Source organism: Sphaerodactylus townsendi, linkage group LG08, assembly GCF_021028975.2.
Source record: "Sphaerodactylus townsendi isolate TG3544 linkage group LG08, MPM_Stown_v2.3, whole genome shotgun sequence".
NCBI classification, from domain to species: Eukaryota; Metazoa; Chordata; class Lepidosauria; order Squamata; family Sphaerodactylidae; genus Sphaerodactylus; species Sphaerodactylus townsendi.
Genome location: NC_059432.1, coordinates 31,488,052 through 31,505,838, shown reverse-complemented (window position 1 = coordinate 31,505,838; position 17,787 = coordinate 31,488,052). Strand labels below are relative to the sequence as shown.

The 17,787-nt window shown below is 39.3% G+C and overlaps 1 protein-coding gene across 4 annotated transcripts in view; it reads right to left on the bottom strand.

Annotated features, from left to right (window-relative positions):
• The window catches only part of PCDH15 (protocadherin related 15), a 904,280-nt gene that overhangs the window by 70,990 nt on the left and 815,503 nt on the right, over positions 1–17,787 (bottom strand). For all 4 annotated transcript variants that reach the window (XM_048507034.1, XM_048507035.1, XM_048507036.1 and 1 more), the window contains one exon: positions 11,318–11,445. In XM_048507034.1, the coding sequence (XP_048362991.1) occupies positions 11,318–11,445 (128 nt within the window). The remainder of the gene's footprint in view (positions 1–11,317; positions 11,446–17,787) is intronic.

Here is a 17,787-nt window from a genome sequence, read left to right as displayed (position 1 = left end):
CTTGTTGTCTGTCTTGACTTCAGCCTGCCTGGCTAGCACCTGCCAGCAACACACTCACAAAGGGAACCCCATATGTTCCCAATTAACAAGCTAGTGCAACTCCTGGCCTCACAGCCCAACTTTGAGTCTGATGGTGGTGGTGACTGGAACCAGCTCCAAGTCCTCAGCAGCTGTTGACATCTGCTTCCCCAGCAGCTGGGCCCAGAGCCTCTCCTGATGTTTGCACTGCAGTGGGCAGGACAATTCCTGCCATTCATCATCTGTGTAACAGGAATGGAGTGGCTCCATATGGCCACCATGAACAACTCAGCTGGTAAATACTTTAAACCCAGCTAATTTTATTTTGTAATTTCTGATTTTTCTGCAAACCTGGGGGGTGGGGGGTGGGGTAATAATTCATCAAGTTTTCAGGAAAATTTACTGATGGTTCATATCACTCCAACCCACAGATTTAGATATCTACTGATGGAGGCAACATGTCACTATTAGATATATAGATTAAGGTCATGAAATCAAGATCATGAGATTAAAAGTGGTAAGATACAAAGCAAGGTAAGTTCACACTGGAGAGAGAGCTGGCTAGATGCAAGACAAAGTCATAGTTAAGAGTCTGGAGTAGAGTTTGCCAACTTTAGGTTAGGAAAATCTGGAAGATTTTGGGGCACAGTTTGGGGAAGACAGAGTTTGGGGGAGAGGGATCTCAGTAGGGATGTGATTCCATAAAGTTTGCCTTGCAAAGCTGCCTTTTTCCCCCCAGGGAAACTGATGTCTGTTTTTCACTTGCAATGCTGGGAGAGGTCCAGGCCCCACCTGGAAATTGGCCACCTTTCTGCAGTGCATTAGCTTCACCAAAGAAAGGTTCCATTACTGTGATTGAAATTTCCCCAAACACATGGACAAATACACTTATAGAAGCAGCTTGCCACCCAGGGATGTCTTCATGTGGTTCTGTGTCAGACATAATGCCTTCTGCACATGGCCACGTGGGAGTCACTTAAGGTCATGAAATTAAGATCATGAGATTAAAAGTGGTAAGATACAAAGCAAGGTAAATTCACACTGGAGAGAAAGCTGGCTAGATGCAAGACAAAGTCATAGTTAAGAGTCTGGAGGCCATTGCTCCTGCATGTGAGCTCCCAAAGGCACCTGGTGGGCCACTGCGAGTAGCAGAGAGCTGGACTAGATGGACTCTGGTCTGATCCAGCTGGCTTGTTCTTATGTTCTATGATGCAATTCTGTGGTGAGTGAAGGGAATGGGCAAAAATCAGCTCTGTTGTATCTGCATGTGAAAAGCACATCCTGTGGCTGTACAAATCAGGTCTCATTGAAGCAAACTTGATCAGTACCAATCTATCAATAATGCTTCTGTAGAACAGGCAGGTTATAATACAATAATGCCTGATTAAAATTTACACATAAAACCTCAGATGGCTAAGTTGCGATAAAACTGGATGAAAGACACATCTAGAATGGAGTGATGGTCAACAGATCTGCCATCTAGAAAGAAAATCTGACGTGAATCACTTGATGTTCCCTGAATATATATTTTAAACAATGTAAAAGCCTACGAGATATGTCTTTTGGTTTTTCCTGTTGTTATGACGACAAGTAATTGGAACACTTGATGTACACGTAGAATACATCGTTCTTACTGATGCATAGTTACTCATGACAAGACAAAAGTCCTTGGAAATTCATAAACGTCTATCAGGCATCATATCAGAACAGCAAATATAAGGTATGACTGCTCTGAAGACAATGATGAAAACAAGCGGCATTGTGGTGGTTGTTAAAACGAGACACAAAGAAGAATCTAAAGCATATCCAAATGTGAAAACTGTGTGCGAGACATAGCATTAACGTCAGAAGGGTAAAAAAAAATACTGGGTGGCAGATGTAACTTTTAAAGCCGAAAATATACATCAAGCTGTCAATTCCTGCGGGAAATAAAGTAATCTTGTTTTAAAAGCTATTATATTTTGCCGGAAACTGTGACTGGAAACATCTGAAATTGCCATCTGCTTTAGTAGTACTAATGTTGAAAAAGAAAAGCCCATTCAATATATGAGCCCCATTAGTATATTACAACCCAAATTAAGACTGACCCTATCAGGAAAGCTGGAAAGCACAAAGGACAGATTATATATATAATCTCCAGTTATGTTTGACTCAAGCTCACTTTCTTAAAAGAACAAAAAAAAAAAAACCCGGTTAACAACTGATCACCGCTGTTGTCAATAAAGTGGTAATTTTTCAACACTTTGCCGAATCCAGGAAAAAACATAGTTTTGGGTCAGTGTACCATACTACTTGGAAACCCAACAAAAGGAGATTGCATGATATATTATTGAAATGTCACAGACAAATCATATCAATTCATTTTTCTTGCGAAAGCACAAACCATTTCATGAAGCAACAATTCTGGCAAATGTATTGTCGAAGGCTTTCACGGCTGGATTCAACTGGTTGTGGTGGGTTTTCTGGGCTGTGTGGCCATGGTCTCGTAGATCTTGTTCCTAATGTTTCGCCTGCATCTGTGACTAGCATCTTCATATGTGTATCACAGAGAAAAGTCTGTTTTCAGTGTGACACAGTGTGAAACAGACTTTTCTCTGTGATATACCTCTGAAGATGCCAGCCACAGATGCAGACAAAACATTAGGAACAAGATCTACCAGACTAATGGCCATTGACAGTCCGGAAAACTTCCACAACCAATTAACTGGGCAATGTGTCTAGTGTTCCAAGGTTAAAAATATTGCCTCTCCTCCAGTACATCTTCTAGTTGCCTTGTCAACTTTAGGTCAGCTCTAAAGTTTCAGTGAGCTTTCTCCGAAGAGAAAAAAACTGAAAAGCTCCATTCTTTAATTAATTCCCCTCGCCCTGATAACATATGTTAATTATTCTTTATAAAGCAGATTGAATGTTCTGTAAAGACTGAAGGCTGACCTAAATAATGTGGAAAAACCACAAGGTATATGAAAACACAATTGCTATGCAAACACTAAAAGCAGCTAATGCTAAGTAAATCTGGGTTTCAAACTCCATAGATCAATAGCTGTGATTACCGGACGTTGGATTTTAATTTATTTATTCACTGCAAAGAAAAGAAGAAAGAGAGATTACATTTGGCCTTGGAATGCTGGTAAAGAATGAACAGCTGTTTTAATTTAGAGTTTCTAAAGAAACAGAATTATAACAAAGGTTGTCAAAAAAGAAGGCAGATACACTTCTATAATTCCAAGCAGCAACTCATTATGTCTAATGGTGAAATTTTATGGCTCATGAAAACACATACAAAAATAATTGTAATTAAAGAAATCACCCAGATTGATGTTCTAATGGTTTTGCCATTGCATCTTAACTTTCCAGATAAAATATTTTCCTTGGGTTCGCAGTTCTCCAACCTAGGCAGCTATAGAGAAGGAGTGCATTGAGTCAATGCCAACAGTAGTCATGCTTGCCTCTTGTTTAAGGTTTGCATCTTTCCCACATGGGTCAGGCTGATGCCAATATGGGCTACTGAATGTCATAAAATATTTTGGCAGGCAGGTGATGATGTCTCTAGAAAGTATGGCAACCATGGATTCAATCACATGCTGATTTTGTATATCACATCACAGGATGAGATGACAATTTTTTTTTTCTGAGCTAGAGAAAAAAAAAATTGTTGGCTGCCGCCTTCCCTTGGCCTCGTGAGCTCCCAAGTGCTCGTTAGGTTTTCCAAGCTCTAGGGCGCCAAAAGTGATGCTGGGTGCCTTGACGTTGGTGGGGAGGTGGGCCTAGGCAGCCTTTATAAGGCTGGGCCCGGCCTGCAACCTCCCCACAAACAAATTAGTTCAGGCTCCTATGATTCCCTTTCACTCTGTGCAGCAGAACAAGATTTAGAGAGGAGAGTCACTGAGTTGGACCCCATGGCCTCTACAGTGAGTTCTAGATAGCTTCTCACAGTGCGTGTGCCACTAATCTCAAGAAGCCATAAAGCTACCAGTGGTAAGTATGACAATTTATAGACAGCAAACTGTTCAGCTTAATCTCATCAATTATTGATTTAATTATGATGTTACTATGCCAAAATGTATTCCAAAATGATTTATATATCTTGATAAACCATAAATGTCCACAGCCAATCATTTTAATCATTATTTTTCCATGAAAAAATAATAATACCAACATCGAAGAGATAACTCCAGTTAATTTGATATTTCACAGCACTTTTTTCAGTTTCTATAATTTGATAATGTAGAATAAATTGAATATCGCACATTATTCTTTTGGGCACATTTTTTCTATCTAAAAGACACAGGAGGACATAGTTCAACTTTCACTTTTAGTTCTGTTAAAAGATAAAATAATCTTAGACCTAGGTTTCCTTTCTTCCATTTTAAATTGGATACACTTTTTAAAGGATTAATATTTGCTTAAAGCAAAGCATTCAATTATATTTAATACTGAAGACTGAACAAACAAAAATAAACCTTAGGGTTGTTAAACATATATGTTTAACAAACAAACACCTCCTATAGTGGCCATTATGGGAAATGTTTTATCGAAGGCTTTCATGGGCGGAATCACTATTATGGGAAATGCTAGGCAACCACAACAGTATTGAAACCTTCAAGTTGAAGATGTGGAGGGCACATGAAGGTAGGTTGGCTTGTATGACTACAGAAACGAGGGGAGGCTAGAGGCTATGGGGGCGTTCAGGGAAAGGGAAAAAAAGAAACAGTGTAAAATGGGAAAGTAAGATCCCCCTGCAAAATTTTGTCAATCTGCTACTTGTAGCCATAATAATGGACAGTCCAATCCTATGGGGGAGGGCAAATGGACTGTATACATAAAAGATCTATGCATGAATAAGGCCACAATGTCTTTCATTCATGTGCGTATTTCTTTATGATAAATAAGGAAATATAAAAATCCACATACATGCACACATATGACTTACAGAGCAATTCTAACCATATTAATTCAGAAGTAAATTCCACTTAATGAAACAGGTATTACTCATAGGAAAATGTGCAAAAGATTGCATAATAACAAGAATGTATATAGGTGTTTCAAAACAAATATTCCCCAATATTTTTTTCCCATGAGTTGTAGAATGATGTGTGAACCCCCCGTGGGGCTGTGATGTGACTCTGGTCAGGGCAACCTCTACAAGTGCATGTCAGAGCCTTGAAAACCAATGGATTGTGATCTCTAGTGTAAAGAGTCAGAGGCCGTTTTCTCACGGCCACGCTTGGGAGTGCGTTGGCATATACAACGCCGACGCACCCCCCGGGACTGTTCACATGAACGGTCCCGGTAGGGTCAGGGAAGATAGCGCAGCTCTGCACTCCTGTCATCACGAACAACGCATTTTCAGACCCTCCGGCGCATAGTTTAGGCTGGGGACACGCCTCTGCCCTGCGCTTGACAGCACTGGAGTTGAAAGGCAGGAGGGGCGTGTCCCCAGGTTTGGGCGATGCGCCAGAAGGTCGGAGGGAAGGTAAGTCATTCGGGAAAGGTGGGTGGCTTTTTTCCAGCCACCGCCATCTCAGATGGCATGGAAAACCTCGTGACGTGGGGAGCTTAGGTTGGGAAACATGCGCAAGCTGTCGCATAGCTGGGGAGCCAGGAGCGGGAGCATGCGAACAGCTCTCTAGGGACGGCGTTTTTGCCGTCCCTAGGGCGCTGTTATTGGCCCGTGCGGAAAGGGCCAAAGTCTGGATAGAACAGAGAAGTATTGCAGACTAAACAGCTATTTTTCTGCACATACAAAACATCCAATTATTGTCAGGCAGAAAAAAATGGCAACCTTGAAAAGAGGCACCTAAATTTATAGGGAATGTTCCTCAGATCTGCAACTGGCTGAATGTTAAATGTCTACATCGTATCAGATTCTTAGACAGAAATATTTTATTTTATTTAACAAACCACATCTTTCTGCACTCACAAAGGCCATTATTTGAACACCATTAAAACATTCCCCCCTAAAAACCAAACATATTGTTAAAACAATTGAAAGCAGAGCTAAACTTTTGAATCATGTGAAATGTTACTTTGCATCAAGTCTCCCTGTGAAGTATACCACAGTGACCACCAAAGAATCCAACTGGTACAGTACCTGATAAATTTATGTTTTGAATTCATAATTTTTGTTTATGTTAGAATGCAACGGGGGAAGGAAGACAAATGTGCTTTTATAAATGAACCTGTCAAAGATTTGTTGGAAGCTAAGTTGCAACAGTTAAAGATCATTGTTCACTACTGTTCAGCAAACTATACTGCTAATTTCAGTATATTTTTTCATTGCTTCTAAAATGGGGGGAGGGGGAGGTAGGGTCTAAGCTCAGTTTAGAAAAAAAATAATGAACTTTTGAAGGGCTAAAATTGCCACTTCTGGAAATGTTATGGCAGAGTCTTTCCTAATTGGTTGTTTTCAAGGTTTAAGCTCAGATTTATCATTGTCAATGGCCTGCTGTTTTACTGTAGAGGATCTCACAGGCATAGTAATAAGAAAAAAATCCATTCATCAGCACAGTTTTAGAGCACCTTTTTTCTTCCTGTAAAAGATCTAGTGCCTCTATAATTACATCTTATTTTGAAGTGTGTACATCTAATGATTTTTCTCCATTATGTTGCAATGGCAGGATTCTCTTGTACATTCTCATGCAAGTATCTTCAAAATTTAGAAGTACACCTTACTCTCTTTCTTTGAAACAGATATTAATGTACACTTTAAACTTCAGAGCCAAAACTACATTATCTATCTATCTATCTATCTATCTATCTATCTATCTATCTATCTATCTATCTATCTATCTATCTATCTATCTATCTATCTATCTATCTATCTATCTATCTATCTATCTATCTATCTATCTATCTATCTATCTATCTATCTATCTATCTATCTATCTATCTATCTATCTATCTATCTATCTATCTATCTATCTATCTATCTATCTATCTATTCCACTTTTATACCGCCCTCCCCCTAAGGGCTCAGGGCGGTTTACAACATAATTACAGGCAAGTGGATAAACAGGATAAAATGCTGAAAATTAATACCAGTTAAAATGCAGCGCTCCAAATCCATAAATATTTAAAACAGATGGCGTTCAACCATTAACTCCTCTAACTCTGAGAGGGGAACAGCGGATCTCAGTTGTTAATGGGCATTAGCTGGAAGAGGTTACACTGATTTTATGGTTTGTCCTATATAATAAGGACAGTTGTGGCATTTAGCAACCTTGATAGCATGGAACGTATATGGGAACAGGAAAATAGGCTTGAATATTATATTTGATATAAAAGAATAAGGAATCTATATAAATTGAAAATCAAGGAGACTCTCTCTCAATAGTAAAAGTAAACTGGTCAGCAAGTTACAAAGCAGGGAAGATCTTATATCACTAAGGAATTTATAACATCCCGGTACGAAACTAAAGACGTGAGATAGAGCATGTCTTATAGACCTAAAAGCATCCTCAGCTAGTTAAGAGGGACTAGGTTAATAAACACAGAAATGAAAATGTCAAAGGTTAGAAGAGAGATAAATCTGATGAGATAATTAAAATGTGTTTTTCTATATTTTAATAAACTCTGAAATGATAGTGAAAAATATGAAAGGTATGCATAGGATGTATTCTAAGGAAACCACATATCATAAATAATTGTTAGAATCATTTTCAACTTTTTAGTACATAAGATGTATGTGAAATCATGTTATCCTGGAGAAGTTTCTCTTTGGACATAGTCACCTTCAGGAATATTGGAAACTGGTTATCTTGATTGAAATCAGGAAGGCTGGAATTAGTTTTATTGCCTTATCTATGGAAGGGACAAATAAGCCAAAGAGCAGAGAAAAATTCCAGCTTTGTCTTAAAAAGTCAAACTAGCAAATTTGATTTTAAGATGAAGGGTATGTATGTAAGGAAATTTTCCTCATGACGTGAGCATTTCTGAAGGTATAAGAAGAGAGGACTTTATTTGGGTTGTGATGTGTGTGTGTGTGTGTGTGAGAGAGAGAGAGAGAACATCCTGTGATAGATTTACATAGTAAAAATAATTTTTAATCTTAAAACCTGAGTCTTGCATATTCTTTTCTTCACCCATCTTTTAAACCATAACAGAGCTGGCTAGATAGAGATTCTCGCCCCATACATAGTTTAAGAATAGATTTTTTAAAATGCAAAGGATATTTTTAATTTCTTATAACAATATGTCCAAGTTTACTTATGTAAAGTTTAACCATAGTATGGCCACAAAACTATTACAAAGTCATTAACAGTCATTTCAGTCATATGCTACCATTTAGTGTCACCTGGTAGTAAAGGAGAAATAAATAGAGCTGGCTGCAAGCTGAAAATGCAACCCTATCATTCTTTGAATGACTTTATGTAATTTGTATATTTAGTTGATGTGTTCTTCTTGCCTACTTGTTTTTAATGAAAGCACCAATAAAATTAACCTCCACCTAAAGGGTCCTAAGGCATAAGTCCTCAACTCTGCGTGGATGATAAGCTCCCAGGTGAAGGAAGCCCAGCCGTGGATTCTTCTACCACCGCTGCCGTTATTGCTGATGGGGAAGGGACAGCCTCCATGGGGCTGCCTCCTCCCCCTTGCCTCGCGAGCTCCTCTATGCTCACGAGGCTTTGGCTTGGGAGGTGGGGCCGGGCGGCCTATTTAAACCTGGGCCTGGCCTCCCCACCTCTCCATTTGCTGAAACGTGGTGGAACCTCCTCACAAGGTTTGGGGTGGAGCAAGCCAAGGGGTCACCTGCCCAGATGTGGGCTTAGATGGCTTGCACCCCTGGCAGCAAGGAGTCTTCAGGAAGTGGCGACCGCCCATCTGGAATCTCACAGCTGCTCCAGTGTGCGTTATAATTTTTCATCGGCAGGCGTGCTGAGAAAAATTTAGGTGACTGGGGGACAGCAATATTTGGCTGCCCAGTACACATACCATAAGATCAGACCACCATGCTGCGCCTCACGCTTGTGTTTATCTTGAACCAATTTTGTTAATAAATGTTTTTATTCCACACACAAATGTTGTTGTATTAAAAGTTCTTTCAATAGCAGGAGGGTATTAGTTACTTCCCTCAGGCAGCAATGGATGCATCAGGTAAATTTGCCTTCTTTTACCTACAGTAATCCAGGAATCAGATGGCTTTCAGCAGAACCTGAAATATAAGTCCAATTAAAGGCTTCCTGTTGTTGTTTCTGTGTTTTAAAAAGTGCTGACTATACATCCTTCCAGTGCCAGTTCATAGTTCATCAGTTTGATCTATCCAAAATGCATTTCTTTTGGGTTACTCTGTATATATCATGAGTGCTTCTGAACAAAAATCAGCCTATATTTTTTATTATTTACTATATTGATTGCTTACTGATTTTTTTAAAAAAATATCTCGGAATAAATGGAGGGCATTTTTACAAACACTTGGAAATCCCCCTTAAAAAAAACTTAGAAGAAATAATTGAGAGAATTAAAAAAAACAACAGTGATTTTTAAAAAGTGACAACCAAGACCTTCCATGGTGATAGTTGGTACTGTCTGGTTGACAAATAAGTCACAAGATGCCCAGGAATTGGGCTGCCTCCTAGTACCTGGCAGCTTGCTCCGCCTCCCTCCAATTGACATCCCTTCTCCTAGATTTACTACAAGGAGCAGGGACATTGAGGAAGTCAGCAGCAAGAAGGAGCAGCAGAGAAATGGCAGGAGAGCCTGAGCAGCAAGAGTATGCCTCAGCAGTTCCAGGGAACAGGGTAGAGGCAGCATAGCACAGCCCTAGCCAAGTTGCAATCAGCAGCCCTCAGCAGCCTTAAAGAATTGGCTGAGGCCAGCACAGGCTGCAATCAAGGAGGAGGATCAGGAAGGCTGAAGAGCCAGTCTCACACTGGCAGCACAAGACAGACAGCTCACCAGCCACTGACTAGGAGGTTGATGCAGGGAGTTCCTCAGTCATCTACACTTTCCCCCCAGCAAGCTGGGATACTCATTTTACCGACCTTGGAAGAATGGAAGTGTGAGTCAACTGAACCAACTACCTGAAACCAATTTCCATTGGGAGCAAACTCAGATTGTGAGAAATGCTTAGACCACAGTACTGCAGCTTACTACTCTATACCACAGCGCTCAAACTATTGAAAGTACAATAAGAAAATATAAACTATTTTCCACATTTAATGTTAACTTGACTGCAATATTTATGAGCCAACGTTATGAACTTATCCTGAGAGAAATGAGTATCATCAATAAACATCTTTTGTTCTCTATTAGACTTTTAACTTATAAAATATAAAACAAGAAACAATAATTCGTAGATCAAATCTCTATGACCAATTTTCATTAAGTTGTTCAGCATTCTAACTGTACAAAATAAGGAAGTCAGTGAAGAGGTACAGAGACATGTGTATTGGATTTTGTGTGGTATCAGGTAGTTTGATTTTGTGGAAACTTTTAAAAATAAATTTAATTTGAATACACTTTATACCGGTATTATATTGGTTCGTACAATTGTTTTTACTTAAATGCTTTTCCTTTGCAATGTCTAGTTATATAATGTAAATAAAAGAACAACTTCAATAACAAGTAGCTAAACTTAATGTAATATTGTGGAAAATTGAGATACAAAATATTCTCAAAGGCCACTAACAGTCTAATCCTGCTGTTGCAGCTGCAGCAATGCAACTCGTTTTGCCTTCATTTCCAAAAAAAATCATTATTTATGTGTATGACATTGCAAGCCACCATTCTCTGATCTGAAAAAGCCCATTGTATGGCACATTCAAGGACACTATTATCGCTCCCTGTCTGTTCTGAATTTGTGTTCCCCCTCTCGAACCATTGTTTCCACCTGCCTAAAGGCAGGAAACAAATGCTGTGACATGGCATTGTAGAAGAACAAAGCATAATATAACAGTTTGCATATTTGATGCTGTTATAATATCAAAATTCCATGACAAGGCTCTGGTTTCAGGCTACTATGCATGTACAATGGCTACATTAGGACTGACCGGCAAAGTAGACCCTTAAAATACCTTTTACTGTTGATTTCAACAATGAGTTACAAAGGACTCTGCAAAAATAGTTTTTAAGTCTAACAGCTGTCTCTTTGCAAGCAAAACTGCCATTCCTGGAGAGGCCAAATGTCTACGCACACAGAAGTAGATCCTTCTGTGTTGAAATAGATTGTTTATACAGATAAAATGCTAGGAAGAAGTGGTGTGGTAATTTGGATCACTGTACTTTCTGAAGCCTTACAATGTAATCTAGTGAATATAAAGTACTTCTATACACCAGTGATATAGAGTAAGATTATTCCCACCTTCACTTTCATCACAGAGGCAAACATTCTATTATCTTCAGAGACACCTCCTATGTAGAGTTTTCTTGTGAAGACAGGAGCATGGTCATTATCATCCTGAACTTCAATGATAACCTTGGCGGTATTGCCTAAAATAAAAACAATAATTTAGTAAGACTTTTGGGACAACATATACTTTTGACCACAGTCTTCTAAATGGAAGAAAATTGGTTTACAAATTTAAATTAAGATCATGTTGTTGATATCACTACCATACGATTTGTCCTGTTACACTGCTTGCCCCTTGCAAATACATTATGTTCCAGTGGGTGGGGTAGGGTTAATCTGATACAGCTAGCTTGCTGGAGATGGACTTATATCCAGTGGTGGGATTCAGCAGGTTCGCACCACTTCGGCAGAACTGGTTGTTAAAATGATGCTTATATACAACCAGTTGTTAAATTATTTGAATCCCACCACTGCTTATATTCATAAAATGGCATTTAACATTAAGTGTTCCTCTTGTTACAGCTTCTCCATCCTTCCTCCTCGCCCCTCCCTATTTTCTTAGCCACTTAATGACTTTGTATAGTATCAGTGCCTTGATTAATTCATTCTGAGTGCAGCTTTAGCAGCTGTATGAAGTTTCATAAAACTGGGTTATTAAAAACACAACAGACAATGAAACTTCCTAAGTGTACAAGAGTAATAAAGACGTGTAGAGGTTGAGGTCATCTATACCATTGTTTTGCAGGACGCAGAGCTAAGAGTTGGTGAGAACAGATGCTGAGAAAACAATTGCAATGTATGAGAAACACTAACTTTCACACATGTACATTTTTGTAGGCTTCTTCTAGGATTAGGAACTTTGGAACCCTCTGTTATGAGATACTGAGTAATGGGTTGAAAGTAATGGGTTGAAAGTAATGGGTTGAAAGCTCCAGGTGTGGGCTAGGTTTATCTTGAAATTACATCTGATCCCCAGACTAGAAGCATCAGTTTCTCTGGAAGAAATGGCAACTTCAGAGGGTGGACTCTGTGGTATGCCATAGACTCCAGGAAAAATTGAAGTTCTACAATGACATCACAATGCAACTGAACTGTCTTCCCTTCCTGAACTTCTTCATCCCCAGGTATGATTCCCAAATTTCCAGAAATTTCCCATAATGGAACTGGCAACACTAGTTGAAAGAGAAATCCCCGAGATAATCCTCAGGTAAGCATAAAGCCTCCATAAATAGACCCTAGCACAAGGGTCTGCAACCTGCGGCTCTCCAGATGTTCATGGACTACAAATCCTGATGGGAAATGTAGTCCATGAACATCTGGAGAGCCACAGGTTGCAGACTCCTGCAAAACTGCATATGGGCAATTGATTCCAGTAAAATTGATGGTGAATTCATAATCATAGTTCACAGAATAGATACCTTAGATTTGAAAGGACTTCCTTCCCAATAGCTTTGGACTACAAATGTACAAAGTCTCAACATGAAAAGCACATAGCTATCCCAGCAAAACAACACTTTTGGGGTTAATAATCAAAGAACTTGACTCATTGTTGCAAACAGTCAAGTCAGTTTCCTGAAAGAAATCCCATTTGCCAGTGAGAAATTATTTCCTTTCAAAGTTGATTCTTTTCCACAACAGCAAGTCACGACTGTTTGCAATACAGTATATGGGCATTTTTTTCATCATAACCACCATTCTCATTATCTTGTTACTTATAAAGAGGAGCTATGAAAAGAGTTCTGTATATGGAACCAGAATGGAAACACTTCCTATATTGGCAAGAAAAATCAACAATATTATGACTTCTGCTGTCCAACCACTAAGTATAACTTTATAAGAAAAACAGATTCTCATGCTTAGCATGTATAAAAAAACAAGGAAATTGAATTCAATAGCAGAATATGGAATTATTCCATTTTTCAAAATCACTATGCAGCTATATCTTTAATATATAATAAAGCTCTGTCCCACTTTTTACAGGTTCAAAAGATCAATGGTCCAATCCTATGCAATGTTACATCAATCTTAAATCCACTGATTTTATTGGACAGACTGGAGTATCTTGCCTTGTCAATGATTCAAGAGACATATAATCATTGTTAAAATAGGAATAACCTGTAAAGTCATCATCATAAGGTAATTCTTTAGAGGTCTCTTGCAAAAACTCCAGTGTGTGTCAAATATGATGCTAAGCAGAACAACACTCATTCCAAAATAAATGAAAAGTAAAATGTTGCTATCTTAGGAAAAAACCCCACTGTGAATTAGACTTCATAGAAACAGGAAAATATAATGAAATGGTCTCAAAGCCCCTTCTAATATAATAATAGAATTGTCAATCCTGGTCCTGTTAAATTGAGTTCAAAGTAAGAGAAGGTCAATAGGGTCTGTTATGGTACAATCCTAAATTGAGATACAGTCTTCTAACTATTGTAGTCAATGGTATCATTAGTGGTCAGACTACTTCCATGATCCTTAAGGGTAGTTATAAGGGCTATAACACCCCACTACAAAGACAGGTGTGGTCTGTCATGGCAATATCACAGAGAAATTAAGTTAGAACAAGTACCTAATGGCTAAGGAGGTCTGACACTAACCTCAGCACCACCACTTTTAAATGTATACATTACTATATATCTCATGAGCATCTTATTACACTTTATCAATCTCATCAATACCGATGTCAGGTCTCTCCTATAAAATATTTTCCCATAAACAGAATGACTAACCCCCTCTAATAAATAACCATCATTTAATATAGAAGGTCATCACCAGTTTTCCCAGGGAAAGTTTCACTCAGCTGCCTACTGTGTCTTTTATCAAGGTTAAAGACACTGGCCAGCACTTCCTAATAACAAACAACAATTGAGAGAACATATTGTTTTCAGCTATTGTTCTCATGAAAACTAAGCACCATTGAGCATCACTTACATACATTTTCTATATAGTAGAAAACTGGCACCGGTATGGTGGATAGATGCTCCGACTGCTCTCACCCTGACTTCCCCTCTCCCCTTCAACCTCCTTAGGCATGCTGGTCGAGCATAGCTAGTGCTTCATGACCTGGACTGGTAATGTATAACTGTGGTCTATATCTTTTCCAAACACCATTCCATACTTTATTTTCTCAGACTCTGTATAAATAAATTGTTCTAAGATGATTGTAGTAACTTTTATTATTTTCCTGAGACTCAACAAAAACTCTCTCTATTGACAATATAGTTTTCGTTATTCAAAGGTCTAAACTCCTATTGAAAGACCTTGGTATACACTGGTGGAAAGATTCTGCTGTTACCCATCTCTGACATAAATTAAAATTTCCCACAATAATTTACTTAGTTGCAGAAAACTACTTTGGGTAACAGTATGAGAAGGGTAATATTATTTAGGATCTGTTGAGGTGACTTACTGGGGCTGTAGGAAGTATCACCTAACCCACTATGGCCTGTTGGGTTCCTTGTTGGTATGGCTGGTCTTCATGAGTTTCCTTTCTTCACCTGAACTGGTGGGTGGCATATAGGAATAAGGAAAAGGGTCAATACCTTTAAAGCGTGATGATTTCAATGCCCACTTTGAGCAGACAATTGTAAGAAAACATTTGAAAGAAGCATCAGCTTTTTTAAAACATCAACTACATACACATATGCCCTGACCTGGATAGTCCAGGCTAACATCTCATCAGATCTCAGAAGTTAAGCAGGTTTGACTCTAGCAAGTAGTTGGATGGGAGACCACCAAACAATATCATGGTCAGAATGCAGGGAATGGCTATCTTCCTCGGAAAATCTCTTGCTTATCGTAAGTCAGATGTGAGTTGACAACAAACCTTGCCCCCCCCCCCCTGCCACACTTACTCTCTTTCTCCTATTTGATGTGTAAGCTCCAGAAAACAATTTTTGGGCAATCTCCAAATGTGTCAGCCAGGAAAAAGAGGTTAGAATCAGACACATTATGATGTCTGGGAACAAAGGCCAGCTCAGAGAGAAACAAGGGTCTCTAGCCTTCAGACCACCCATCAAAAACTTTTAATGAAGCTTATAGCTACCTTAGCGCTAAAGCCTTACCACCCTCTAAAGAATGATTTTTTATTCAAACTGAATTAATTTGAAGTATGTTATTTCCTGCCAGAAATCCCAGATTAGTAAGGAAATACAGGAATAAGGAATGGGGTCATTAGTTTTGCTCACAGAACTCTCCTCTGTTTTCCTGTTTGGTAATATTCCCAGAACCTGGGAATACTGGTTAGCTCATCTAGATCCACCTCCCTTTTCCAAGACTGAGAGAAGGAATATTTTAATCCAAGCCTCTGGCCCTGTAACAAGAAGCCATCCCAAAAGTGCGCTTGTCTTGTGAGGTACTCATGTCTGCCTGCTGTCTCTTGCCATATATCCTGTGTTGCATTCTCTGCCATACTCTTCTCAACAAGAAAATGTTTGCCTCCCCAAGACTGCTCCCCTCCAGTTTTGTGAGAGACAAAGTCTTGTTCCCTTCTGGATCTCTGCCTGGGACTCTTTGCCTTGGATCTTGGTGGCAAGCACCAGTTGTGGGACACCTGGGTATCAAATATAAGCCAGTAGCGCCTCCTTGTTTCTTCTTCATGTCCAGGTTATCAGACAATTAGAAGGAATACAGAGCATATGAGGGTCTAGAGATCTTTCTCAAAGTTTAAATAAAAGATTCTTTGATCCACAAGAGGAAAGGGAAAAATGGCAGAAGAATCGTTTGGCATGGAAGGAGAAGGTCCATTCTGGGGTTCTTTTTGGTGAGCCTGTTCTGGCTGATTATTTCTGGAGGAAGAAACTCTCACACCTGAGATCCATTTTTGATGGCCACTATTCCTACTTGGAGCAAACATAGAACTAGCTACTTGGACAAATACTCCAGGGTGATGGGAAGCTTTTGTGAAAGTGTAACTCTCAGTTTTTAAAAAAAAACCTACCTTAGAATAAGATCAGTTATGATGAAATAGTGAATTATTTCCCTGGGAATGCACAAATGAGGTAACCCAGTCACTGGATAGCAAAAGACGTTTGCACTGGGCACACCCTTGGGATGACAGTGTGGAAAGGGAAGGTGGGAGCACTGGCCCTCTTGGTGGATAAATCCTAGAATGGCCAGTTGGTGGCAGTGTACCAAAGGATAGGCAAGAAAGGAAAAATCCTCTGAAGGTCAGGAAAGCTTGGAGACCACCTTATCACTGAGTGGGGACTCAGGATAATAGTTGAGCCCCTGGATGTCTTGGATGACCATACACAGTAGCACTTAAAGGGGGCAAACTGTGGCATTCCTTGTCATCTCATTACTTCCTTTTACTCCTGAGTGAATGAGTATTTAGTGCAATTATAGTTTATGTAAGTGTCCTGAACCTGCAAAGCTCATAAATTGCTAATATTGGCAAACTGCTGCGGGAGAAAGATTAATTCAAGTTCAATGTTTGCAGAATAGCGATGATTTGCATAAGATATCTAAAATGTAAATTAAGTATTCTTTCAGTAATGTGTCTGGTATTTGTTTTTGCAAACACAAGCAAACATAGATTTGCAATCCCAGTGACACAAAAACCACAGAGGAAGCTGTAATACCCCTCACAGCATTCCAGTTGCTATACTCCCACAGTACTGTAATGTGCATATTAACCAAACTAATTTCAATTTTAATATTCAGCGTGCCAAATCCACAGGAGTGTTTTATTATTATTAATAATAGTAACATATCACCTATGTTGTCTCAGCAATATAATTTTACAAGGAAGTATTACTATCCCATGTTGTAGATGGGGACTTAACTAGGGCCATCTACTAAGTTCTTCAGAGAGATAAGATTTGAAGTGGAGATCTCCTTGCGTTTCTTATGCTATGACAGCATGAGAAGTGTAAGAAGATTCTGGGTGGGGGGTTGGGGATTTTACACACACACACACACACACACACACACACACACACACACACACACACACACACACACGCTGCCATCAATTCTGACTCTGGGTAATCCTATAAAGCAATATCCTCCAAGACTTCCTATTGGTTAACAGCCTTGCTCAAGTCTTGCTATGACTTCTTTTATAGAAGAGTAGTAGTAGTAGTAGTTTTGGATTTATACCCCACATTTCTCTCCTATAAGGAGACTCAAGGTGGCTTACAAGCTCCTTTCCCTTCCTCTCCCCACAACAGACACCTTGTGAGGTAGGTGGGGCTGACAGAGTTCCAAAGAACTGTGACTAGTCCAAAGTCACCCAGCTGGAATGTAGGAGTGTGGAAACACATCTGGTTCACCAGATAAGCCTCTGCCACTCAGGTGGAGAAGTGGGGAATCAAACCCGGTTCTCTAGATTAGAATCCACCTGCACTTAACCACCACACCACACTGGCTGGTGTAGAGGCAACCCATCTCATGTTGGCCCTTCCTCTTTTCCTGCTGCCTTCAACCTTTCTTAGCTTTATTGTCTTTTATTGTATTATTGTATGGTTCTGAACTAGAAT